At 43.7% G+C, this 25,765-nt stretch overlaps 1 protein-coding gene, 1 long non-coding RNA gene and 1 pseudogene across 4 annotated transcripts in view; 2 read left to right on the forward strand and 1 right to left on the reverse strand.

The window, feature by feature from the left end:
- Glra1 (glycine receptor alpha 1) overlaps positions 1–25,765 on the reverse strand; it is a 90,947-nt gene that overhangs the window by 22,777 nt on the left and 42,405 nt on the right. For both annotated transcript variants that reach the window (XM_040748685.1, XM_040748686.1), the window contains exon 4: positions 143–366. In XM_040748685.1, coding sequence (XP_040604619.1) covers positions 143–366 — 224 coding nt within the window. The remainder of the gene's footprint in view (positions 1–142; positions 367–25,765) is intronic.
- LOC110340467 lies at positions 17,987–18,447 on the forward strand (annotated as a pseudogene).
- LOC110340468 lies at positions 21,360–25,510 on the forward strand. 2 transcript variants are annotated; one of them, XR_002382286.1, is made up of 3 exons: positions 21,360–21,479; positions 24,253–24,376; positions 25,287–25,510. It is a non-coding gene; the product is annotated as an uncharacterized LOC110340468 (long non-coding RNA). The 2 variants fall into 2 exon arrangements; XR_002382287.1 differs by lacking the exon at positions 21,360–21,479 and adding an exon at positions 24,031–24,145.

Here is a 25,765-nt window from a genome sequence, read left to right on the forward strand (position 1 = left end):
TGTGGACTCTATTACAATTGTCCACTACACATGGTGACTTGAACTCCACCTTCCATTACAAGCCTTTCCCACCCTCTCTTCATGCTTGTGATGAGACCCATTCCTAGGACTCCTTGACCTTGTGGTTGGCTCCGGAACTCACCTGATGCTGTAGAGGACATTGCCGTTCCGGGAGATTCTCAGCAGTTTGTTGTCAGTGGTGATCTCATGGAAGTGGGCTCCCTTCTCATTGGCGAAGAACAGGTCAGGCTTCCAGATAGAATCCAACATGGATGGGTCCAGGTCCAGGGAGTCATCAGGGTATTCATTGTAGGCCAGACGGGGGTCATTCCACTGCTGCCTCAGGAAGATGTTGACCCTGTAGTCCTGCAGCCCCAAGACAGCATGGGGGTGGGGTTAGGCTCTGGATGCCAACTCTCAGAGGACACTGGTACTTATGGCTCATGGACCCTAAAACCTATCCTGGAGGAGGCTGAGTGTGGCTGCCTCTCCTGGTGTGCCTGAGCACCAGGGGACCAACAATTGCTCCTCTCTATCCTCAGTTAAGTATATACTCAAATCTGAACTTTAGAAGAAATGTTTTATTTGGAAGGAATTTTAGCTGGGCATGGTGGCTCATGCCTGTAATTCCAGCATAGGAGGTTGACGCAGCAGTACTGCCATGAATTTGAGCCCAGCCTGAGTTGTATAGCAGATACTGGGTCAGGACTGCAGAACACAACCCTGCCTTAAAACAGCAAACAAAGCAAAATAAAAAAAATAAAAATAAATTTCAAAGACTCATGTAATAGATCTGTCTTCTTTTTCTTTAAAATTAAAAAGCTTTCTTTCTTTCTTTTTCTTTCTTCCTTTCTTTCTTTGTTTCTGTCGTGTGTGCAGCATATGTGTGATGGTCAGAGGACAACTAGTAGGTCCAGGGGATTGAACCCGGGTCATCAGACTTGATGGCAAGCACCTTTACCTGCTGAACCATCTCTCCCCAGTCTCCTGTTTTTATCTCCCTGTTAACATTTTGTTATATTTACTTGCTATTTTTTGTTTTGTTTTAGACAGGATTTCTCTGCATAGCCTTGGCTATCCTGGAACTCACTCTGTAGATCAGGCTGGCCTCTGCCTCCTGAGTGCTGGGATTAAAGGTGTGTATTGACATGTCCACCTTACTCCTCCACATTGCAGATAAGTGTAAAAAGAGAAGTTCAAGGTCATTCATAGCTGTGTAGTTTGATGTCTTGCTGGGATACAAGAGACTCATTTGGCCAGGGTAGGTCCTGCTGAAGCTTTGTTCAGGCTGCTCTCACCGAATGTAGAGTTACAGAGAGGCCATTTGATTTCTATTCACCCCTGGGAAAGCTGTCCCAAGACACTGGGCAGATGTAGCTAAGGAATATTCCACAAAAAGATAGATATATTTCAGTAGGAAGTCTTTTAGGTGTTGGAGAGATTGCTCAGTGGTCAAGAGCACTTGCTGCTCTTCCAGCAACCACATTGCAGCTCACTTGTGACTCCAGCTTTGGGGCAATCTGACACCCTCTTCTGGCTTCTACCAGAACTGCACACACCCAGTCATGTACACAAACACACATATAAAAACAAAGTAAGACTTAAAAAAAGGCAAGTGTTTTAATTTTGCTGGAGAGGTACTGTAAACTTGGGGTCCATGAAGTGTAGTGGCATTGCAGATAGAATTTGGGGTGCATTTGTTTCCCAAGGTGAAAGGGCATATCATCAGTGTTGGGTTCCCCAAAGGGCATCACTTTCCCACAGCTAATGACCCCAAGTCTGACTTTTGGTGCCAACCTTCAAGAAATAACACACACACACACACACAGATACACATACAGCCACATCCATGCACCTACCCACTCACCCTCACATCCCTCCACACTCATACATACCCACACGCATGTGTGTGCATACACACCCACACCCTCATGTATGTACACACTCACACAACACACACACCCATGCACATCCCCCCATACCCATGCACTCACCCATGCATATAACCACACCCATGTTTGTGCTCCAGCACACACACACACACACACACACACCATGCACACACTCAAGATATCACTCTTTCCCTAAGGGTGCCATAAAAATGAGGCCACACTGTATTTCCTTTTGTGGTGCTGCTTCTGAGGCCTCATTAGTCTTGATCAGTCACTAGCAGGGATGAGTGAAAACAAATGGTCTTCCCATGCTCACTCCATCCCTGTCCACTGCCTCTTACGTGCTTCATTCTGGTGGAAATATCGATAGCTTCATAAAATGTTTCAAAGCATTTTTATAGGATTTTCCTATAATTTAATTGCAGCCTGTCCCTCAAGTCCCATAGAAAGTGACATTGGTCTCATAATCTCAGGTCTTATGAGTCCCATGATGGGGGCTAGGGATGGATATTGTTTAAAAACTCCAGTTCCAGGAGATCTGACAACTCTTCTAGCTCCCCACTGGGACTGCATGCACAGATATACATGAGGTGAAATACCCATACATATCAAATAAAGATAAAGAAAAATGAAAAAATTTCTAATTATGTTTGTTTAGTCTCTCTCTTTCTCTCTCCTCTCTCTCTCTCTCTCTCTCTCTCTCTCTCTCTCTCTGTGTGTGTGTGTGTGTGCACACACACACACAAGCACATGCACGCATGTATGTGTGTGTGTCTGTGTCTCTCTGTATATGTATGTGTTCATGCACAAGCATATGAGTGAAGATGTGCAGGTCAGAGGACAACTCACAGAGGCAAATTCTTTCCTTCCCCTATGTAGGACTCTGGTCTCGAACTCTGGTTGTTAGGCTTAGTGGCAAATACCTTTAACCACCGAGCCATCTCACCAATGATGAATGTTGGGCTGTATTTTTCTTGCATCGGTGGCAGCATCTCTGAAGGTAGCCCCCTCTCCTCCTTTGGAGCATACACAGAGAGTGTGTGTTAGGATGGGTTCTGGGAAACCCACCTGCAAGCGAATAGACTACGAATGGTTGGGCAGAAAAAGCCTCCAGTCCCAAAATCCCAGTCATACTTTTGATGTTCTTGCTAGTGACATGTCAAGACTGTGCATGTAGCTTCAAGGAAGAAAATGAAGTGACATTTCTTAAAATGTTTTCCATACTCTCACACACATTTAATTCTCAAAAAAGCTCTGCCAACAAACACCCAGACTGCTATAACAAGGGAAAGAAATGGGCTTGGAAAGGCTGAGGGATGTGTCTAAGAACAGGGTTTATGGTTGGGGAATCTAGGGCTGTGATCCATTGACCCAACCCTCTAGTGAATGCTTGACTTTAATGGAGGAAGTTGGTTCTTGCTTTGAATGCTCTGGCCCTTGTTGTCTGACAAATTCTGTGAACTCAACTTAAGCCCCAGTCACTTTAGGAGCTGGATGCACTAGGTATGCCCTGGCTTTCTTGCTGAGCTCACAGTACGATAGAATCCTCAGAAACGCCCATCTGAGTTCTTCCTTCTTCAGAGAGGCTCCTCTCACAAGTGTGATTGGCAACATTTGGAAAGGATGATGCTGAACTCATATTTTTCCTGCAGCATCTCTGCTTCCCCTACTAGCCCTCCCCTACTTTCATGTCTTATTTTTTCTTTTTGCAGAAGTAATGCATGGAAATAAATAAATTGGTGCATCATTTGAAAGAAGGAAATAGACCCCACAGGATCTCATTATAAAATGACTAATGAGAATCAGAGCAAGAGACTGAGACAGCCTATTGTAGAGTCCCTGATGCCTAACTTCTTCTCTGATCCATGGCCCAGTTCCTGACAGCTTCCTTGGCTTCTGAGTTCTCCCCATGACCATTGGCTCCTCCTGGAATCTGTTTCTCAGACAGGGTCTCACCATGGAGTTTTCCTTCTAGGGTTGGTAAACAGTAGGGAATGAAGATCAGAAGGGATCAAAATAAGTGATTCAGTGGGCTGAAAACCAAATGCTTCTTCAACTTCTTAGCCATACACTTTGCTGGCTTGGTGTTTGACATATGTGGAGTCCATGTGCAAGAGCCAGACAGGCAACAGCGGAATTCTCCAACCAAGGACTTAAGGACCTACTTTCTCAAAGGCAACTCAAATTTCCAAAGTGGGGCACTCAGAGGTATAGTCAGTCCAACTATCTTCAGCATCAACTCACCCATCCATCTACCATCCATCCATCCATCCATCCATCCATCCATCCATCCATCCATTCATCCATCCCATCATTCATTCATCCATCAGCTATCCAACATCTACGTGTCCATTTATCCATCTATCCACTTATCCATCCACCATCCCATCATTCATCCAACCATCATCCATCGGTCCATTTATCCACCTGTACACCCATTCATTCGTTCATTCATCCACCCATCCATACTCTAAATATGTGAGGGTTTCCTATTTGTCACTTATAATTGGATTTCCCCTTCTTTCCCTCCTTATGGCATCTAATTTAACATTCTAACATCGAAGAAGCCCCTTTAAATTTAGAATTGGGGTGAAATGGAAGCTCAAAATGTTTGAACAGGGAAGATCTCAGATCTTGGTAGGGTGTGTAATTAGAAAGGAGATGTGGAAGACAAGAGGCCCACTTGCTGTTGTCAGAGGCAAGGGACAAAGGCAGAGACATGGGTGGATGGAAGAAGCAAATCATGTTCCTCTTTTTCTTTTTATGTGTAGCCCAGGCTGTCCTTAAACTCTCCACCCTCCTGCTCCAGCCTCCTGAGTGCTGGATTGTAAGTGAGTGCCACCTTACTTGACCCATGCACCTTTTAAAAAACAATGATTTATTACTTTTTGGGGTGCGTGTGTATGTGTGTGCACACACTATGGCATGGGTGCTGAGGTCAGAAAACAACTCACAGGAGTTGGTTCTCTCTTTCTGTTATGTAGATTCTAGGGCTCTAACTCAGTTTGTGAGGCATTGTGGCATTTGCCTTAACCAGCTGAGTCATCTGCCAGACCCTGAGAACATTTTGAAGTCTTAGCCTTCAGCTTTCAAGGAGACTTTGTTAAACTTAACAGACTCTTACCATTGATGGGGCTGCATTGGATACAGACAAGTAGAAGCAGAAACAGAGGCAGAAGGTTTTGGTTTCTACACTTGGGGAACTCAGATTATCCATCACACAAGGTAAGCTATGGTCTTAGGATATACCAACAAACTGTTATCAGATGCAGCCCTTAAACCACAGGGGCTTGCTTCCAGAGAGGTTAGATGAGAAGGTGGCACATGAGATGCCCATTTCAGTTTATCTTTACACCTGACCCAGAGCAACTTTTGCACAGAGATACAGACAGCACCTGCTTATGGTATCTGCTTAGCTGGGAAAAGAGCCAACAGTGTGTGAGGACAGAGGTGATGTGTGAATGCCTAGAGCAGTCATGAGGAATGGGGGCACAGCTTCAGGTGTTTAAAATTAGAATGAGGAGAGTCAGGGGTAAAAATAATTCCATGTAGAAAAAACGCAGCACAGATAGATCTGTGTAGGCAGGGACATTCATGTTTACTCAGCCTAGCATAGCAACAGCTTCCCCTTACCAAGCACCTACTGTGAACCAGTCATTGTGCCTAAGTGTGCCACAAAACTTGGCCTTCTCTTGTCATCCTTTTTTTTATCTTGAGAATCATCTTGTGGCATAAGTATTCTTCAATCTGATTTTTTAAAAGTGTGTACATATTGGTGTATGTGTTTATGGATGCATATGTGTGGTCATTTGGATGACAAACATCCTCCACAGACTCATGTGTTGGAACACTTGGTCCCCAGCTGGTGGTGCTCTCTGGGAAGGTTACGGAACCTTTAGGAGGAGGGACCTTGCTGGAAGAAGTGTGTCACTGGGCTTTGAGGGTTTAGAGCCTGACTTCACTTCCTGTTTTCTCTGATGAGTATGAATCTAATATTACCATCCAGATTCCTGACCTTGCCACGATGTCTTCCTCACTATGATGGACTCCATATCTCTAGAACTTAAGTTGCTTGTTGTCAGGTTATTTTGCCACAGCAACAGAAAAGAAACTAATACAGTATGTGGTGTGTGTGTGTGTGTGTGTATGTGTGTGTGTGTATGCAAGTGCAACTGTGTGTGGAAGCCAAAGACAACTACCATGTAATGTATGTGGAATATTAGTTTAAGATGTGTTACATTCATTTAAACTGTGGAATATTTGTTTGATGATGCAAAGATGTGTTGCATTATTTTATGTTGCATTTGTTTAACTCTGTGAGGCTGTGTTACTTTGCTTGCCTAAAACACCTGATTGGTTTAATAAAGAGCTGAATGTCCAGTAGCAAGGCAGGAGAGAAAAATAGGCAGGGCTGGAAGGCAGAGAGAATAAATAGGAGGAGAAATAAAGGATCAAGAGCAGAGCAAGGAGAAAGAAGAGGAGAAGGAGAGGAAGATGCCAGGGGACAGCCACCCAGCACACAGCCAGTCATGGAGTAAGAAGAAAAGAAGCATGTACAGAATAAAGAAAGGTAAAAAGTCCAGAGACAAAATATAGTTAAAGATAGAGGGGGTAATTAAGTTAGAGAAGCTGGCTAGAAACAAGCCAAAGCTAAGGTAAGAATAAGTCTCCATGTATTTATTTGGGAGATGGGTGGCAGGCCTCCAAAGAGTAAAAAAAAAATCACCCCAAAACAAAAAACTGAACAACAACCATGTTTATCCTGAGGTGTTACCCACTGTTCTCTCTCTCTCTCTCTCTCTCTCTCTCTCTCTCTCTCTCTCTCTCTCTCTCTCTCTCTCTCTCTGTTTATGTGTGTATGCATGCTTGTCTCCTTCTCTCTCCTCTGCCCCTCTGTCTCAGTCTCTTACATTCTTTGAGATAGGGTCTCTCACTGGTTTAGGCCAGGTTCACTTACCAGTAAGTCCTAGGGATTCACCTGTCTCTGTTTCTGGCTTGTAAAATGTGTTCTGGGGACCATACTCAGGTCCATGGTTGTAATGCAAACACTCTGCCAACTGAGCCATCTTATCCCTCAGTCTGATTTCAAAGACGAAGAAGACTCAAGGAAGTAGTATGCCCAAATTACATGGTTGGTTAAAAAAGGGCTGAGAGGGTGGAAGCGGCTGGAGTTTGAACCTAATTTGTCTGATGATATAAAATTCACACTCTTATTGGACAAGAGAAAGAAATACAAGGTATATGAAGTAGGAAGTTCAATTGTGCCTGTTTGCAGATGATATGGTTTTATATACAAAACACTCAAAGTCTCCAACAAAGGTTATTGGAGGTGATAAATGAATTCAGTACCAGGATACAAAAGTACCAGAATGCAAAACCAAATACAAAAGTAACTAGTTTCTCTATGTACTAATATTGAATTCGAGAAAAAAAAACCAGGACAGCATCCTATTCACAATAGCTACAAAACAAAGCAATAAACAAAACCTGGGAGCTGGGGCAGTAACTCAGCAGATTGCTTGCCTAGCATACATGAAGCCCTGGGTTACATTTTCAGCACCATATCAACCAGGTGTGGTTGGCACAGCTGTAACTTCAGCACTAAGGAGACAGAGGCAGGAGGATCAGCAGTTCAAGGTTGGGGTTGGAGAGATGGCTTTACAATTTAGAGCACTGACTGATCATGTAGGGGAGTCCTGGAACCTGCGTGGTGGGTAGTAACAGGCTGTTAACTCCAGTTACAGGAGTTCTGATGCCCTCTTCTGACCTCCTAGGGTACAGCATGCATGTGATGCCTAGACATACCTTTGACAAACTTTAAAATGAATTAATTATACAATAAAATAAATTAATTAAAAATCCAAAGAATTTCAAGGTATTTCTACATATGGAGTTTGATGGAAGTCTAGGTTATATGAGAGCCTGTCTCAAAAATAACACCTGCCCCCATTCCAGTTTCAGGAATAAACTTAATTAAGGATGTGAAAGAACACCTCACTGAAAATCACACAACTTTAAAGAAGAACTGAGGATACTGAGAGGTGGAAGGACCTTCCATGTTTACAGATCAAAAGGACCATTGTTAAAAGACTCCCACCACACAAAGCCTTCACAGGTGCAATGTAGCCTTCATTGGAGACGCCCTTCACAGAACTAAAAACATAAAAAATCCCCAAATTTATATGGATGCAAAATTGCCCAAGCAATCTTGAGTGGGGAGGACAAATCTGGAGAGTAATGGTACCTGATTTCAAGACATCCTGCTGAGCAATAGTAAAAAATGGTGCAATACAAGAACAGATGCTTAGATCTGTGAGGTAGAACACAGCATTGGAAATAAGTTCAGCATCTCCAGCCAACTGCATTTGAAGGTGCCAGAAACATACATGGGAGAAAAGACAGCTTCATCAACAGATAGTGCCAGGAAAAACTGGACATCCAGACATAGAAGATTAAAATCTCATTGTCTGTCTCTTACCCTGCTTAAAAAAATTAGCTCAAAATAGGAAAGAGACCTTAATATAAACCCTGAAACTTTGAAACTACTGGAGGAAAACATTGGTGAAAAATGTTGAGATGGTGACACAGGCTGTGGTTTCCTGGACAACTCCAAAAGCTCAGGAAACAAAAGCAAGATCTGACAGACTATTAAATTAAAAAGGCTTCTGCACAGCAAGAAAAGTGCCAGCAGAATGAAGAGACAGTCACAGCATGGGAAGCGCTATTGTTAACTGCTGAGCAACCTCTCAAGCTCTTGGAGATCTTTAAAAACCATCACCATCGTTTGCACATGTGTCACTGATAGAAAGACCTGTAGAGACTCCAGCTTCAACTACATATTACACATAGTTCAGGGAAGCTAGGCAGATCTCCCAGGATGCCAAGCCATTCCATGACTAAGACAAGGCTTCCACCATGTGATGGTTAGTGTTAATTGTCATCTGGACAGAATCTAGAATCATTTGAGAGAGGGGCCTCTGGACATGCCCGTGGGGTATCATCGTGATGTGTTAATTGAGTGGGGAAGGCCTGCCAACAGTGGGCCATTCTCTGGGGAGAGCATCCTTGACTGTGTACATGGAGAAAAGGGCCTGAGCAGCAGCATGCTTTCACTGATCTCTGCTGCTGCTTCTTTTTGTTTGTGATTATTTATTTTTAATGTTATGTGCCTCTGTGTGTGTGTGTGTGTGTACCATGTGTGTGCAGGTGCCCATCGAGGCCAAGAGAGGGCACCAGATCCCTTGGAACTGGACTTAAAGGTGGTTATGAACATGTGGGTACTAGGAACTGAACCTAGGTCCTCTGTAGGGTCAGTAAGTTATCTTAACCACTGAGCCATCTCTGCAGCCCCCTTTTCTGCTTTATTTATTTATTTGTCTGTTTATTTATTTATTGTATATACAGTGTTCTGCCTGCGTGTATGCCTGTAGGCCAGAAGAGGACACCAGGTCTTGTTACAGATGGTTGTGAGCCACCATGTGGTTGCTAGGAATTGAACTCAGGACCTCTGGAAGAGCAGCCAGTACTCTTAACTGCTGAGCCATCTCTCCAGCCCCCACTTTCTGCTTCTTGACTGTGGCTGTATTGTGACTAGGTGTTTCAAACTCTTATTGCCTTGGTTTCCCCACCATAGCAGACTGCACTTTTGAAGTGTGAGCCAGAATTGACCCTTTCTTTCTCCCTTAAGTTGCTTCTGCCAGAGTATTTTATCATAGCAATGAGAAAGTAGCTAAGACACATGGCCATTTGGCTTCCACCTCTCTTCATTTCCTTCATTGTGTTGTGTAACTTTAGAAGTTGTTGATGGGCAGTGGTGGCGCACGCCTTTAATCCCAGCACTCGGGAGGCAGAGGCAGGCGGATTTCTGTGAGTTCGAGGCCAGGCTGGACTGACAGCCTCCAAAACAATATGGAGAAACCTTGTCTCGTAAACACACACACACACACACACACACACACACACACACACACACACAAAGAAGTTGTCTCATGGTCAGGAGATCTTGTTCCAGTCAGAGGCAGGGCTGGGATTTGAACCCAGGAAGTTAGTGCCATCCAAGCATTTAACCAGGTTCTCTCTGAGTTCAATGGCAGGGAAGTGACATGGGGGGCAAAGGACAAGGAACTTCCTGTCCTGGCTCTCCCAGTGCACACTTACTGATTTGGTGGAAGAACCTGGCCCACTGTGAGTCTCCCTCAAGTCTAGAGTTGGTGGGTGCCCCATCCTTTCCTCGTGTCTCTTAGCCTTCTGGATAGTGTCCATTCAGGAGTGTTAGAGGCACATCTCACTGTTGTGCTTGTGCTGTCTCCCTTTCGGATGCCCTTTCTGAACCTTAGCCTCCCCTAGGACACCATTCGGCTGGGTGCTGTCTCAGTAGGATAGCACACACTCAGTGTTACCTTTGCTGTCAAGAGCCAAGAGGGTGGTTGGGTAAGAGGAGCTAAGGACCCTTGCTTGTCTTTATGGGATCAAGAAATACCTGCATGACTCCAAAAATCATATAAAAATGCTGACAGCATCTACTTTGATTGGATATTGAATATTTGTTAGAACTTTTGATGAATTTTGTCTCTAAACATTTTATCATCCAAGCACATGGGCCCTATGACACCCATTTCACAGGGAAGAAACAAATCCGTTGGATTAAAGCAGAGGTCAAGTTCTTATCTATTTTTTAAAATTACTTATTTGTGTGTGTGTGTCTGTGTGTGTGTGTGTGTGTGTGCATGTGTGTCTACATGTGTGTGAGCATTTGTGTACCACAGCACATACGTGGATGCCAGGGGACAACTTGGGAGTTGGTTCTCTCTTTCTGCCATGTGGGTTCAGGGGATTGAACTCAGGCTGTCTGACTTGCCTGCAGACACCTTGAGTCATCTCATCATCATGAGGTCAGGTTCTTACCTGAAACCACACAGCTGGTAAACACTAGACTGTATATATGGGGTCCGAGACTTTTGGTTTTCAGTTCCACACTATTTTGATAATTATACAATGTATTTTGATTTCTATTTCATAAAAGTAAAATTGTCAGGCATGGTGGCACACACTTTTAAACCCAGCATTTGGGTTACACGGTAGGATGTTATCTCCAAAACATTTTTTAAAAAGTGGTTTTTCAAGACAGGGTTTCTCTTTGTAGCCCTGGCTGTCCTGGAATTCACTCTGTAGACCAGGCTGGCCTCAAACTCACAGAGATCTACCTGCCTTTGCCTCCCCAGTGCTGGGATTAAAGGCATGTGACACCACTACCTGGCTCCAAACATTCCGAGCCAAAAAGTTCCATCTACTTTATCTTAAGTCTATTCTCAATATTGATTATTATATTAAAAACATTTAAGTGTTTTAAAATTAAATATTTGCTATTTAAATATTAAATATCCTGTTCAATATTTTAAAATGTTACTCAATATGAAATGGATGTAATTGTTTTGAAAATTCTCTGCCAGAAATGGAGGGAGAGGAGTAAGTAGGACCTATCAGGACCCCACTGAGCTGTGTCACAGGCTGGGTCACAGTGTCTGATCGTCAGTGTGAGGACTTTTGTTTGGGAGATAATTGAAAATATGGATGAATTCATGACTGGCTGCTGAAGGGTTTAGACGTGCCACTGATTTGCTTGGGAAGGCAATCACCAAGAAGACTGAATGGAAGCCAGGGAGGTTGCTCAGTAGGTTGGGTGCTTGCTTCACCAGCATGAAGACTTGAATTTGGGTCCCCAGCATCCACGTAAAAGCCAGGCTGTAAGACTGGATGCAGAAAGATTCTGGGGACTCACTGGTCTGCAAGTCTAATTCTACTGACAAGTTACAGGGTCAGTGAGAGACCCTATCTCAAAACAAACAAACAAACAAACAAACAAACAAAAACAGTTGAGTGGAATAGAGGAAGATACCTGGTCACCTGTGTTGACCTCTGAACTTCACAGGCACTCAATCCAGTGAGCACACATGTGGGTGCTGCCCATTCCTCAAAGGCAGACCAGAAGTGTCCAGCATTCTTCTCTTCTATGAAGAAGGACCAAGATATATTTGCTTTTGTAAGGAGGAACACTGGAATTAAGCAGGGGACAGATTAGAGTCTTGAGAGTCAGTGGAAACAAAGGATGATGGTCTAGAGAGGAAACGATGCCCTGATCTGTGTCCCTGGTTTCCCAGCCAGGGTTATCTTGGAGCCAGAAGGAAGCCATGGCGCAGAGCCACAGCCAGAAGATCTCTAGAAGCAGCTCCTAGCCACAGAGATGTCCCACAGTCCTCAGCTTTGAGGTTGGTTTAGGGAGTTCTTGGAGTCCATGCAGCAGCACAGCCTCCCTTGGGCTTGAGCTGCTATGTTCCAGCATCATCTTGAAAATGGAGCCACTATTCTGTGTGCCCTCCACTGTGACAACACCTCTCCATTCCCAAGGCTCCACCAGCATCCCACCATGGTCACGCAGAATCTGCCAGCCAGGCCCAAGAGGATATTTGTGACCCTGGAACTCAAGCCTATATGATGCTGCACTTTCCAATGGACAGGTGGTCCAGTCCAGCACCAACACTTGGCCAAGATTGTGGAGCCTATATATCCAAGGTCTGAGTCCAGCTTAGCCAGCTTCTCCCACCCCCAATAGAGCTGTACAGCAATGCTCCCAATCATCTAGAGCCCAGGCCCTTGAAGAACTCACTAATCTCAGTTACTCTTTGTGTTGTTTTGAGACAAAGTAATGTAGCTCAGGCTTGACTCCAACTGGTTGTGTAGCTAAGGGTAGCAATGGACTTCTGGTGTTCTGCTCCCACCCCTGAGCACTGGGATTGCAGGTATATACCACCATACCTAGTTTATATGGTGCAGGAGATGGAAGCCAGAGCTTGAGACATTCAACTGAGCTCCAGCTGAGTTACTCTTGAGGGAATCACATTAATGAGGTGACCCAGAACCAAAGCCTAAGCATGACAGACAATCAAAACCCAGTACCCTCTGTAGGACAAAGTCTCTACACAAGCTTCTCTAAAGAGCTGGAAGATATGGCTGTCCCACAAGACGCTCAGATATCGTGCAAAGGCTGAAGAAGCAGGCTGAGCAAGGACACTGTGGTGGTAAAATAGGACATCTGAGTAGGAACTGTAGACAAAGCTTTCCTAGAAATAGTGCTTCTACCAGGAATGCTTCGGACAGAAGGCCTCAGCCTTCTGGTCTCTGCAGGAGGTGTGGAAAGGACAGACATTGGACCAAGGAATGCTGGTCGACTACAGACAGACAAGGTAGACCTTTACAGCTGGAAAACTGGTCCAGGGGTCTTACGAAGGCCCCAAAACACAAGGTAGTCCGGTCATTCCCAGTGACAGTGGAGGACAACCTCTCCCAGGACAATTAGAAGATACACTGCCCATTGTAAATGATAAGGCGCTGGATAATACATTAGCTACAGAGGATGAATCAATTATATCGGGAAGAAATATAAAACGTATATTTTGGCAACCTTCTATACAATATCATAGACCCAAGTTACCAGTTAAAGCAAATAATATGGTGATTAATAGCATTTTAGACACTGGACTACAGAGAAGACTTCTGAACTGAACCAACCGGTGTATTTTAAGGATGTTATAACCTCAGTCTGGAAACCAGGATATGTGTTACGTTGGGAAGGGGTTTTGCTTTTGTTTCCACAGGAGAAGAAAAACTTTGGGTTCCATAGAAATTAATTAAGATTTGACCAGAACAGAAGACATCTCAGGAGGAGGAAAGATAACAGCTCATCTACAAAATCATATTCTACCATGGGTAAAGTGACCTCATAAAAGGAAAGAGAAGTGTTTTGTTTTTTGTCTTCACAGGTAAACTCAGCAAAGAATACTGGACGTATGGATTCCTGAACAAGAATGAATAGCTACCCTGAGGACCATCAAACAAACAGTAACTCACTGTGTGGTATCAAAGTCTAAATCTCTCTATATTGTTTTTTATAGTACCCTTTTATCTTTGTTTCTTCACATACTTCAGTCCCCATTCATTTAACTGAAGCTGGCTATGGAGTTGGATTGGCTCTCCTACTCTAAATTCAAGCGTATTATTTAAATAAAATTCAGAATTTCTGTATTATATCAAAGAGCCATTGATATAAGACAGAAGAAAATAAAATTAGGGACTGTTATCTGTGGATTTCTTTTTCTGAAAGGTCTAATTTCCTTCATGTTTACCATCTTCCCTATTGTCACCTCTTCCAGTATGCATACATATAAAAGTTAAAATATTTCTTTGTTAACATTAATGTTTGAGTTTTCCAGAGAACAAGGGATTTCCTGACAGCAATCTTCAACTGCTTCAGAAAGAGAATGAGGATCCACTTCCTTGACTCCACCTGATTCAACTGGATGCATCTGAACTGCCCCACATCATGGACTCCACCTGACAAACACCATCTTAAAACTGGCTTGGAACTACATCACTCGACACAACTCCGGACCAAGGAACTGAAATAGCACACCTTCTACAATCTGGCCAGTGCTTCAGACAAGAGCTTCAATCAACACTAGAACTCCAGTCAGGAACTTAAATCAAGCATCTCCTGCCAAACAGAGACTGTCTGATATACTGAAGATTTTGTTACACTAACATTTTCTTCTCACAGGTCCTCATGAGATCGTTATCGTCCCATCTCAGCAGGAAGTAGTTTTGAGAGTTCCACACCCCCTCTTCCTACTATTGATATTATGGGATAGTTTACACCTGTTAGTGTTAGTTTTCAATTATTTTAGAGTTGGGATTGGAAGGAGGTGTTCAGACTTGGGTGTTTCTTTCAGATAAGTTTAGGTTTAGATGAGATAGATGTTTGATACATTTTGTTCATCGACACAAGTTAGTTGTTTTAAGTTAAAATATCCTTTTTAGACTAAAAGGGGAATTGTAGGAGGAAACAGTGCTCTGCTATTAGCCATGTGACTTATTAGAGGCGCATACAGATGAGGTAATAAAAGGGTGGTTTACCGTACCGCTAACCACAGCCACTTTAGGCGTGACTAAAGACATATAAGGACATAGGCGGTGAACTACGTCACTAGCCAGGCCCACTTTTGGGCATGGCTAGGGGCGTGTATGGAGGAAGGAATAAAAGACTGATCAGCAGATCCTCTTGCTCTCTTTCCAGCTTCCAGTTTGGCGACGGAAAAAATACTCTGCTCATCTGGGTTGCTTGTTTTTCTCTTGTGAGTAATTTCTACAATAAACACTTACTTATACTTTCAGTAAGTGTGCCGTTTATCGTTGCAGCATCAGGAGATGGTATGAAAAAGCTGGCAAAGAGAAAGTGGCCATGAAGAAAGAACTCGACACAGTCTGTTCTTTGAAAGATTCCATCATCAAGATGAAGGTGTAACTGAACCAACAGCAGACCCAATGTACCAGAACCGAGAAGAAACAGAATGGCAGGACTTCCGGGACAGAGTGAATGAACAGGAATTTGTATTGTGGGCATTCTGGGAGGAGGAAAAGGTACCGGAAGGCTGTTTTAATGTAACACCAGCTGAAACTCTCCAGATCTTGGGAAACATGTGGACTTCAGATCCATGAAGCTCAAAAGTCTCCAAATAAGAGGCTGGGGATACAGCTCTGAAGAGTGCATACTGCTCTCCCAGAGGACCGGAGTTTGGTTTCCAGCACCAGTTTCAGGTAAGTATGTGCATGTGCACAGACCCACACAAAGACAGGCACACATGCATGTAATTAAAATAATAAAAATACACACATTTCTTCTAACCTCTGTGAGAATCAGGCATTCACATGGTGCACAGACATACACGCAAGCAAAACACCAATGTACAAGTGATACAGTGAAAAAAAGTTTTCAAAGTCCCCAAATATGATATGGTTCCATGGTGAAGGTACTTGCAGGCAAGTCTGACTACCTGACTTTGATTCCAGGACCCACACAGTAGAAGGAAAAGATTGACTTCTTGGCACATTGTCCTCTGACCACCACAGGAATGCTGTGGTGCTCTGCTTCTCACAAAGAAAGAAAGAAAGAAAGAAAGAAAGAAATGAAATAAAAGTCTTCAAATAAACATAATCCCAAAAGTCCCTTTCTGGACTTCTATAGCAAAGACTGTCAACATGTCAGATAGAGTCAGATGTGGTGAAACGCCTTTAATCTCAGCACTTGGGAGGCAGAGGTAGATGTCTGTGAGTGTGAAGTCAACCTGGTCTACATATCTTTCAGTTCTATTGCCTATCTGGTAAGACTTCATTTCAACAAAGTCAGATAAAGAATCTACAAACTATAGAAGAGAGGCATCAAGTGTCATAGACTAAACGCAGATTGTTTTTCAGCTTGGAAGGGAAGGGGATGATATGTTCAGAGTAAAAAAAAAAAAAAAGGCCACACTCTGATCAGACTAATGACTGAGATGAATATGAACAGACCCAGCTCGGCCATAGCCACCTGTGGGCACTCTCAATGTTTGTAAACAGGAATTTGTCTCAGGTAGCCCAGGCTGGCCTCAAACTCACTGTGTAGCTGAGGATGACCTTAAATCATTGACACTCCTGCCTCCACCTCCAGAGTGCTGGCGTTATATGCCTGTTTTTATGTGGTGCAGGGGATTGAATTCAAGCCTTCACTAATACCAGGCAAGCACTCTATTGACTGAGCTTCTTAGGAATGTGTTTTAATTTAATAAGTAGCACCCTGATGCAACTCATTTACAGGATGACTTTGTAGACAAGTTGGGGGTAATTTCATAGTACAAGAAAAGGAAGGTCGTGGAGCAGAGAAAAGGAAGGGATTTGGCAGTTAGTGATGCTGTATCATCTGAGGGTCAGGGTTTCCATGTCCCAATGGATACTACTTATGTATGTTTACAATGAATATATGTGTGTACATGTTCGCATGTGTACATGCATGTACATGTGCACCTGTGTACCCATGCATGAGGAGGCATGAGGTTGGCATCTGGTGTCTTTCTCGGTTGCTCTACACCTTATCATTTTGAGACAGTGTCTCTTACTGAGACCTGGAGCTTCCCAAGTATCTGGCCAATAAGTCTCAGGGATCCTCCTGTGCCCACCTACATAGCACTAGGATTATAGATGTGCTATGCCTATCTTTTTAATGTGGATGTTGGGGATTGGAATGAAAGTCAACATGCTTACAAAGCAAACATTTTACCTACTGTATTTTAAACATTATTCATTTATTTTCATGTGTATGTGCATGTGCTTGCATGAGTTCATGTGCTGATATCATGTGTGTGCCTGGTGTCCACAGAGGCCAGAAAAGGGTATAGGATTCCCTGGAACCAGAATTGCAGTCAGTTGTGAACTGCCATATGGGTATTTGGAGTTGAACCTGGGTCCACTAGAAGATCAGCCAGTGCTTTTAACCATGGAGTCATCATTCCTTGTCACTGGAAAAGGGCTACTGGGTAGTCAGGCAAGAGGTATTTCAGAACTATTTCTTGGGCATCCTAGCATGTGGTCAGTGGTAGCAAGGGAGTTCCTTCATGAGCATGTGAGCAAGCCCCGTTGCCTTTGTGAGCACAAGTATGCTTCATTGTAAAGTGGAATAGCTTGGCACTCTGGTCTCTCTACTTCAGTCTCTTTTGGATTATATGGTTATGTCAGCTGTTCCTAAGTTTGGTCTGATGGAAAGCTATACTCTGGACTGTCATAAACTCCTGGCTGTGGCATCCTCCTCAGGGGTGGACTGAGGGCAGTTATGAGAAAATGCTTCCAAGACTGCCCAATGCCTCATTTTCTGCCCGTTGCAGAATTGAATGGCCTCTGCTTTCTCTTTGTCATCAGTGGATTATTGAGCACCTCTGTAAATGCAAAGGATGCACCATGTTTAGAAAATACTGGAAAGATACCAATTGTTTCCATGTGAATTCCCATGAACTCAATGCCATTCCAGTTAGAACTGGAAGAGGTTTTTATAGGCTTCAAAATGTTGATTGAAGTTCATTGGGAGGAAGGGTAGATTCCATGAAAACATGTATTACAGTGGAACCCAATAATTTACATAATCAATATGCAGCAATAATTTTCACACACATACACACACACTCATACACGACAAAATAATACAGAGCGAAGCCTGCACTTGGGTACTGGAGTCCATCATGACAACACCCCCAAACGGGGTCTTGGAAACTGTGGGGGAGAAAGTGCTGTGATGTGAGGCCTTTATCAGTGATGTGCTATAGTGTCAACGGTGCGGGAACATGGAGGCAAGGTATATGAGCAGCTGCCCTTATACCTCCAACTGAGAAATATCATTGAGTGACTCCAAGTAAGCATTCAGAGTTACATCGAAGGTGGATTTGGGCTGTAACTTCTGTGTTGACACAGTGGTCCCAGATACTTCACACATCTATATGTGGCCCAGGGATATGCTTTTGTCCTGGCATTGACACTGATTGAGACTCTCATATTCATTGGCTGAAAGAGTTCTCTTCTCACAGAACTCAGTGACAGCCCCACCAAGGACTCCATGAATATCAAGGCTCATATCCACATGATGCTAGAGGAAATTAGAGAACTACAAGGCCTGCAGAATTTCCCAGAGCCATCTTCCCACTGACAGTTCCTCCCCATCCTCCAGTACTGAAGCCTGAATGCCCTGGGATCACACAGCCCTTCTTTTCCCTCTAAGTCTCACGGATTGACAAAGCGCCTTAGAGACCAAAGTCGCCCTCTCTATAGAACCTCTCAAGCACTCTAGAGGTTTTGCCTCCAACTTGTATTTCTCATCTGACTTTATACTTTGCCCTATGATGTCACCTTGACCCCCCTCCTCACACTTTAATCCTTTTCCTAGATATTTGTATCCGTATCCTTTGCATTACCACAAAGAATGGGCTGATAAAAAATAGAGTGCATATGGAAGCAAAAATGGCTAGTTGGGTCAAGAAAACTTTGTAAGAGAACAACAGAGGACTCTGCCAGACATGACAGTGATCTAAGGTGTGGTATTGGTAGGGACAGGACAGGAGAAGGAAACAGATGAAGAATTGAGGCTAGGCATTGTATAGATAGAATTCAATTTATGAGAAAGACAGCATTTCAAACTAGGAGTTAGAGGGTAGCCTAGGATATATGGGACCCATGTCAAAAACAAAGCAAAGCAAAACAAAAACCCACAAAACAAAACAAGCACTAAAGTTCTTGAAGTACTTGCTACTCAACCAGAGAAAGAGTTAAGCAACCAAGAAACAAATATTTCACAGGAAAATAAAGTGGATTGAAGAGTTACAGATGATTCTGGGAGGTGGTGGCTCACACCTTTAATCTCAGCACTTGGGAGTTAGAGGCAGGTGGATTTTTATGAGTTTGAGGCCAGCCTGGTCTAGAATTTCAGGACAGGCTCCAAAGCTACACAGAAAAACCCTGTCTCTAAAAACAAAACAAAACAAAAACAAAAAAGTTTCAGATAAAGAAAATGAAGTCTTCGTGAGTAAGAGCATTTGATGCTGCACAAGTGTGAGACCTGATTTTGAATCCCCAACACCTGCATAAGAAGCCATGTGTGGCCAGGCATGCCTGTATCCCCAGTGCTGTGCAGGTGGGATTAGGAGTGTCCCTGGAGTTTGTTGATCAGCCTTGTTGGAAATGGCGAGCTCCAGGTTCAGTGAGAGACTTTGTCAAAAAGAATAAGGCAGAGAATGTTAAAGGAGGGTGTCCAATATTATCCTCTGGTCTCTAGGTATGTATGCATAAGTACACACATACACACACACACACACACACTCCCCCACATCACACACACCACATACACACACACCTATATATTATTCAAAATGCCCAATCAATATATACATCGAGGCTCCCATTTGCTAAGAATCGAGAGTGCAAATTAAAAGTGACAGTGAAGTAGCATTTTGAAAACCATGTTTGGTGATGATAAAAAGCTTGATAATATCCTGGGTGAAGGATGATCACCACTGTTGATAAGACAGGTGATGGAGGTTTCTCTAGAAGAGGGATGGACAATAATATTTCTCAAAATATTTTCAAAACGTGCACACCAGGACTGGGGAAATGGCTCAGTAGAGAAGCTGCTGGCTGCCTAAGTACAGGGTCTTAAGTTTAGCTCCCCAGCACTTATGTAAAAATCCAGGTGGGGTAGCATGCACCTGCAACCTCCGTGCTGGCGGGGGTGGGGGTGGGGGAGTGGGAATGGGGGTGGGTGGACACAGGATGATTCCTGGGGTTGGTTGGCCAGCCAGTCTAACAGAATTGGTGAACTCCAGGCTCAGAGACAGACTCTGTTGCAGAATAACACAGGGGCTGGAAAGATGGCTCATCAAGCCTGCATAAGCCTGATGACCTGTGTTCGATTTCTGGAATCCATATAGAGGTGAAAGGAGAGAATTCATTCTTGAAAAATGTTCTCTGACTGTCATGGTAATGCATGTGTGTGCATGCTCTCTATCTCATACACACATTCACCCACAGTCACTAAATAAATAACATAATAAAGTTTCCTAAAAGGGAGGGAGACACTGGTTCCCTCTCTTTTATTCCCTTCCTCCCTCACTCTGTAAAGGTAAGGCCTGAGAGGATGCCGTAGAAGATAGCATTGTCTACAAGCCAGGAAGCCTGTCTCATTGGAAACCAACTCTGACAGCACCTTGACCTTAGATTCTAGTTTCCAGGATTGTGACAAAGTCAATTGCTAATGTTTGGGCAGCCCACTCTGCTGAGGAACACAGCAATGCTCAGTCTTGCAATGCATTACATCTCCTTGACTACATGGTTGATATGGAAACTGAGTGCTGAGCTGGTACCTGAGGACCGTGGAGCCCCAGAGAACCCTCTGCTTCACAGCAGAGTCTGGATGAGGGAGGAAGGAACCTTTGTTGTTGGAAGACACATTTGTTAGCTTCCTCACTCTGGGGAAGTCTAGCCTAAGAGACGTCAAGTGGAACCAGACACAGCCCTAGAGCTCCATGCCACATTTAGCATTCACAGGTCTGTAAATGGGGGAGGAAAGAACACAGGGATAAGGCCAGGTCAGCAAATAAAAATAAGCAGGAAGGCATCTTTTTTGTGCTTCTGTGTTGGAGTCTTTGGCTGACAGCTCAGTAGTTAATCATGTCTTGTACTTCTGTAGCAGTCAGAGAAGACTCACATGTCTAGTGCCCTGTGTGAGCCTGTGCCTCTGATAGAATATTATTTTAACTAGGCAAATATGTGTTGCATTTGTGTATGCTGCAGACTACTACTTTAACTGTGTAAAGGTGTGTTGCATTTGTTTATGTTGTATCTGTTTAACAATACAAAGATGTGTTACAATTGTTTGTGCTGCATTAGTTCTATTATGAAAAGATGTGTTGCATTTGTTTCACCTTGCCTGCCTAAGGCACCTGATTGGTCTAATAAAAAGCTAAATGGCCAATAACTAGGCAAGGGAAAGGATAGGCGGGGCTGGCAGGCAAAGAGAATAAATAAGAGGAGAAACGTAGAAAGAGAGGAAAGGAAAAGGAATGAGAGTCGAAGGAGGAGCAGAGAACTAGGGAGACCCCTGGAGTCAGAAGCAAGGCAGATGCCAGCCATAGAGAAGCAGTGAAAGTACGATATACAGAAGAAAGGTAATAATCCCCCAGGCTAAAGGTAAATAAGAAGGTTAATTTAAGTTTAACAGAGCTGGGCTGAACATTCAAAACTAACAATAAGTCCCTGTGTCATGATTTGGGAGCTGGTGGGTAGCCCCAAAGAAAAAGCCTGGTATGTGTGCCCCATTCTTAGAGACAAGTGTTAGAGGGAGCTGCACTTCAGAGGTATTTCATGGTGGCAGAGCATTCTTGGTTCCTTTCTGTGCTGTGACAAAACACTCTGAGCATAATCAGCTTAGGGGAGGAAAGGATTTATTTCAGCTTAGACTGCCAGGTCACAGTCTACATAGAGGGAAGTCAGGGCAGGGACTCAAGGCAGGAACTTGAAACAAATCCATGGAGGATGCTGCTAACTGTTGACAAAGCTGAGTTCAGAATACATAGTACAACAGATGTACACTTCTCTTCATGAATACATATGAGCCCAGTGCACACAAGCTCACAGTCATATTTCCCATGGGTGTGGCTCTTTAATGTTACATGTCTACATGTGTGTTCATCTATATGTCCCTATAATCCCACAGCCCACACATGTACACACATATTGAACAGGAATATAGGTTTTGTACTATACAGATACAAACTCATGCACATGTGTATGGGAAAGTAGGTTGCTTCCTGCTGGGTTCTAGAGCTAGAACAGCGGTTCTCAAACTTCCTAATGCAGTTTAATACAGTTCCTCATGTTGTGATGAACCCCATCATACAATTTTGCTGCTACTCTGCAACTGTAATTTCACTACTGTTATGAACTCTATGACGTGTGGGGATATCAGATAAGACTCCAAAGGGGTTGTAACCCACAGGTTGAGAACCACTGGTTCAGATATTTCTCTTGTAGACAGTTGCTATATAAGGGGTCCTCTTCCTACCTTTTTTTCTCCTTTAGCCTTTTGACACCACTCGGGGAAGGTTGGTGAGGGCTAACTTTGGCCAGATAAGTAGAGATCATTGTGGTATTTTTATCTTTCTCTGCTTTTAGGTCTGTTAGCCTGGTGAACAAAGCCAGGTCCCCCGAGAGAAGAAAAGGGAGAAGGAGGGAGGAACAGAGGGAAGGGAAGGAGGGAAGGATGGCTTGGCCAGTTGCTTCTAGGGCTGCAATATCTCCTGTTGTTCTGTAGAACCAACAGAACCTGAAAAGGCTCTGACACGGTGACTTTATCTGTACTGCTATAACCCTTGGTGCCCGGGCAGCCCTTTGTGTGGAGCCATGGGGATCTGTGGTCAAGAACAGTCCTGCCTCTGGTCCCCCATCCATTCCCTGTCAGTCAGTGAGCTTCCTCTCAGCTCAGATGCCCTTAATGAAACAAGACAAGCAAGTCTGGATGATCCCAAGTATTTAGGAAAACACAAGCTTTGAGGTGAGAGAAATCTGAATTCAAAGTCTATCTTGGCTACTTACTAGCTGTGTGTCTTTAGATAAACACCCAAACACCCTAAGGTTTCTGACCTTGAGTTCCTGCACTTATTACTGGAAGTGACCTTGCCTACCTTGGGGGTTTTTGGGAATCTAAATGAAATAACGGAAGCAGAATGCTCTGCTCACTGCTTGACACACAGCACCATCTCGGGGGCTCTGTAAACAAGTAGCCACTCTTGCTGTTAACACAAACTCAGGCTGGCTCCATAAAAATATCCTAAAAGACTGGGAAGGACACACACATGGGGGAAGTTTTTTTGGTAGAATCTAAGGCAGTAGTGCTCAACCTGTGGGGAGAGACCCCTGGGGGGATGAATGACCCTTTCTCAGGGGTCACCTGAGAACACAGATATTTACATTATGATTCATAACAGTAGAAAAATTACAGTTATGAAGTAGCAATGAAAGTAATTTTATGGTTGGGATTCACCACAACATGAGGAACTGTATTAAAGGGTTGCAGTATAGGAAGGTTGAGAAGCACTGTTTAAGGGAAGAAGGGAGTCCAGCAAGAGAAGCATTGGCTACTGTAAAGAAATCCTTTTGGATGTTCTGGAACACTGTTTTGTGCCATGTGACCTTGCTTAAGTAGACTCAAACTCACAGAGATCCTCCTGCCTCTGCCTCCCAAGTACTGGGACTAAAGGTGTGTACTACTATGGTAGGTAATTTCTACATTTTTTCCTCTAGGTCTGAGATTTTAGATTTCTTTCTGGGTCATATACAAAGTAAATTAGGCAAATATATGTAGTTAGGAAGATAATAAAAACATATCATAGTATTCTAGGGTATGTGGGCTGGAGGTGGGCTACCTCTGTCCTGCTTGACACGGAGCAAAGCCTATACCCTTTAGGTCATCCCAAGGGAAATGGATTGCCAGTCCTTCATTTTGTGAACACTGACATTTCCTTGGACTCCTCCTGTGGGCTGTCTCCAGAGTCATCATCTGCTATTTTCCCCTTAGGTACCCTGAGCTTGGTGCTATGGTTGGGTTTCCACCTTGCACCTGGCCTCCAGGGACCTGCTTGTCTCCACTTCCTCCACACTGAGATGTGTGTGCTAACATACGCGGTTTTTAATGTGGGCTTTGGGGGACTGAATTCAGGTCCTCATGTTTGTGTGACAGACATTTTTACCAGCTGAGCCACAGTCTCATCACACCACACCTTGACCCTGTCAAGACAAGTTTCTTTGCAAGAGGATAGATTTTGGTCCCTTTGCCCCAAGAAGAGTTCAGTGATTTTGTAAGTCAACAATGGGAGGAACAGGTCCAGTGTTTGTAAATGTTGGAGACCAAGCAACAGCTGGGCTCAGTGAGCAGTGCATCTGCTTTGGCTTGTTTATTTAACAGTATGATTGAGTTTCTGCAGCTGCATCGCTCTGTTGGCTGCTGAGGTTGGGCACTTCAGGAAATGAGACAAGAATTCAGCCGGCCTTGAACTCCCAGTATAGTCCTGGGAGGGGCAAACAGTCTGGTAAGTGTGACTGGAAACTGTACCAGAGTAGAGATCTGAGACTCCAGTGAGGGGCTCCTTGAGGTGCTTGGCTGGATTTGAACCTGCTGTGTGTCCAAAGATGACCTTGGACTTCTGATCATCCTGCCTCCATCTCCTGAGTTCTGGGATTAGAGGCATGAACTGACCCACACAGTTTATGTGGTACTGAGGCATCAAATCCAGGGCATCCTACATGCTAGGTAGGCACTGCTCCAATTAAATTGTGTCTTTAGCCCCACATACAAAGTTTTCTACTCCCGCAGACAGTCATGGTGCAGTTGTGGAAAACAAAGACAGTATTTCCTACTGTAATTTTGAGTGTGCGTATTTCAAATCAGTATCTTTCTGTTGCACTCTGTTGGAATGTTTGACTTTGCAAATTGCTATTTAGACTGCTGACTTTAGTTTCATTAAAAAAACAATTGGATGTGTTTTGGTTTGGGATTAGGGCAAAATTTCCAACAATTTCTGAAAATGTCTTAAACACACATCTGCCGCTTTTGTACTGTGTGTTGGTGCGATGTATATTGATGGCTTTTGGCACTGATGGTTCTGAATCACAATACTGATCTACTCTGGAAAATGTTGACAGTGCCTTGTATTCTACAGTGTCAAGTATCTGGTCAGAATTAAGTTTTGGGGGCTGGGGAAGAGTGATTCCTGTGCAAGCATGAGGTCCTAAGTTCAAATCCCCAGCATTTAAATAAAAAGCTGAGCATGAAAGGCTGGTGTGGTGCACACACCTTTAATTCCAGCATTCAAAGGCAGAAGCAGGCAGATCTCTGTGAGTTCAAGGTCATCCCGCACTACATATGAAGTTCTAGGCCAGTTAGAGATATACAGTAAGACCCTGCTTTTTCTTTTTCTTTTCTTTTCCTTTTTTTTAAAGCTAAGCAAGACTATGAGCATTTACACCTCTAGCATTGAAGGGGTAGAGACTTGAAGATTCCAGGAATATCCTATCCAGCCAGCCTACCCCAAATGGCAAGCTTCCTGTTTATCAAGAGAACCTATCTCGGCCCTGAGCTGTGGATCAGTGTCTATCCCTGGTATACAAACAGTCTTCGTGTGCCTATAGCACAAAGAGAGATGCTCTCACAGCCTGGACTCTTAGGGGAGTGCCTGGACCCTACCAAGAGTAAAATGACAGACTCTAGATATCCCCTATGTGGAAGGATTTGGCAATAGGGTGGGAGGGAGGGGGGAAGGGGAGTGCGGGAGGAGGGGAGGGAGAGGGAACTGGGATTGACATGTAAAACAAGCTATTTAAAATTAAAATAAAAAATGATAAAAAAAAGAGAACCTATCTCAAGCAATAAAGCAAAGAGAGATGAAAGAGATAGACGGAAGACACCCAATGTTCTCTTC

This window comes from Mesocricetus auratus, unplaced genomic scaffold, assembly GCF_017639785.1.
Source record: "Mesocricetus auratus isolate SY011 unplaced genomic scaffold, BCM_Maur_2.0 Super-Scaffold_100007, whole genome shotgun sequence".
In the NCBI taxonomy this organism is placed as follows: domain Eukaryota; kingdom Metazoa; phylum Chordata; class Mammalia; order Rodentia; family Cricetidae; genus Mesocricetus; species Mesocricetus auratus.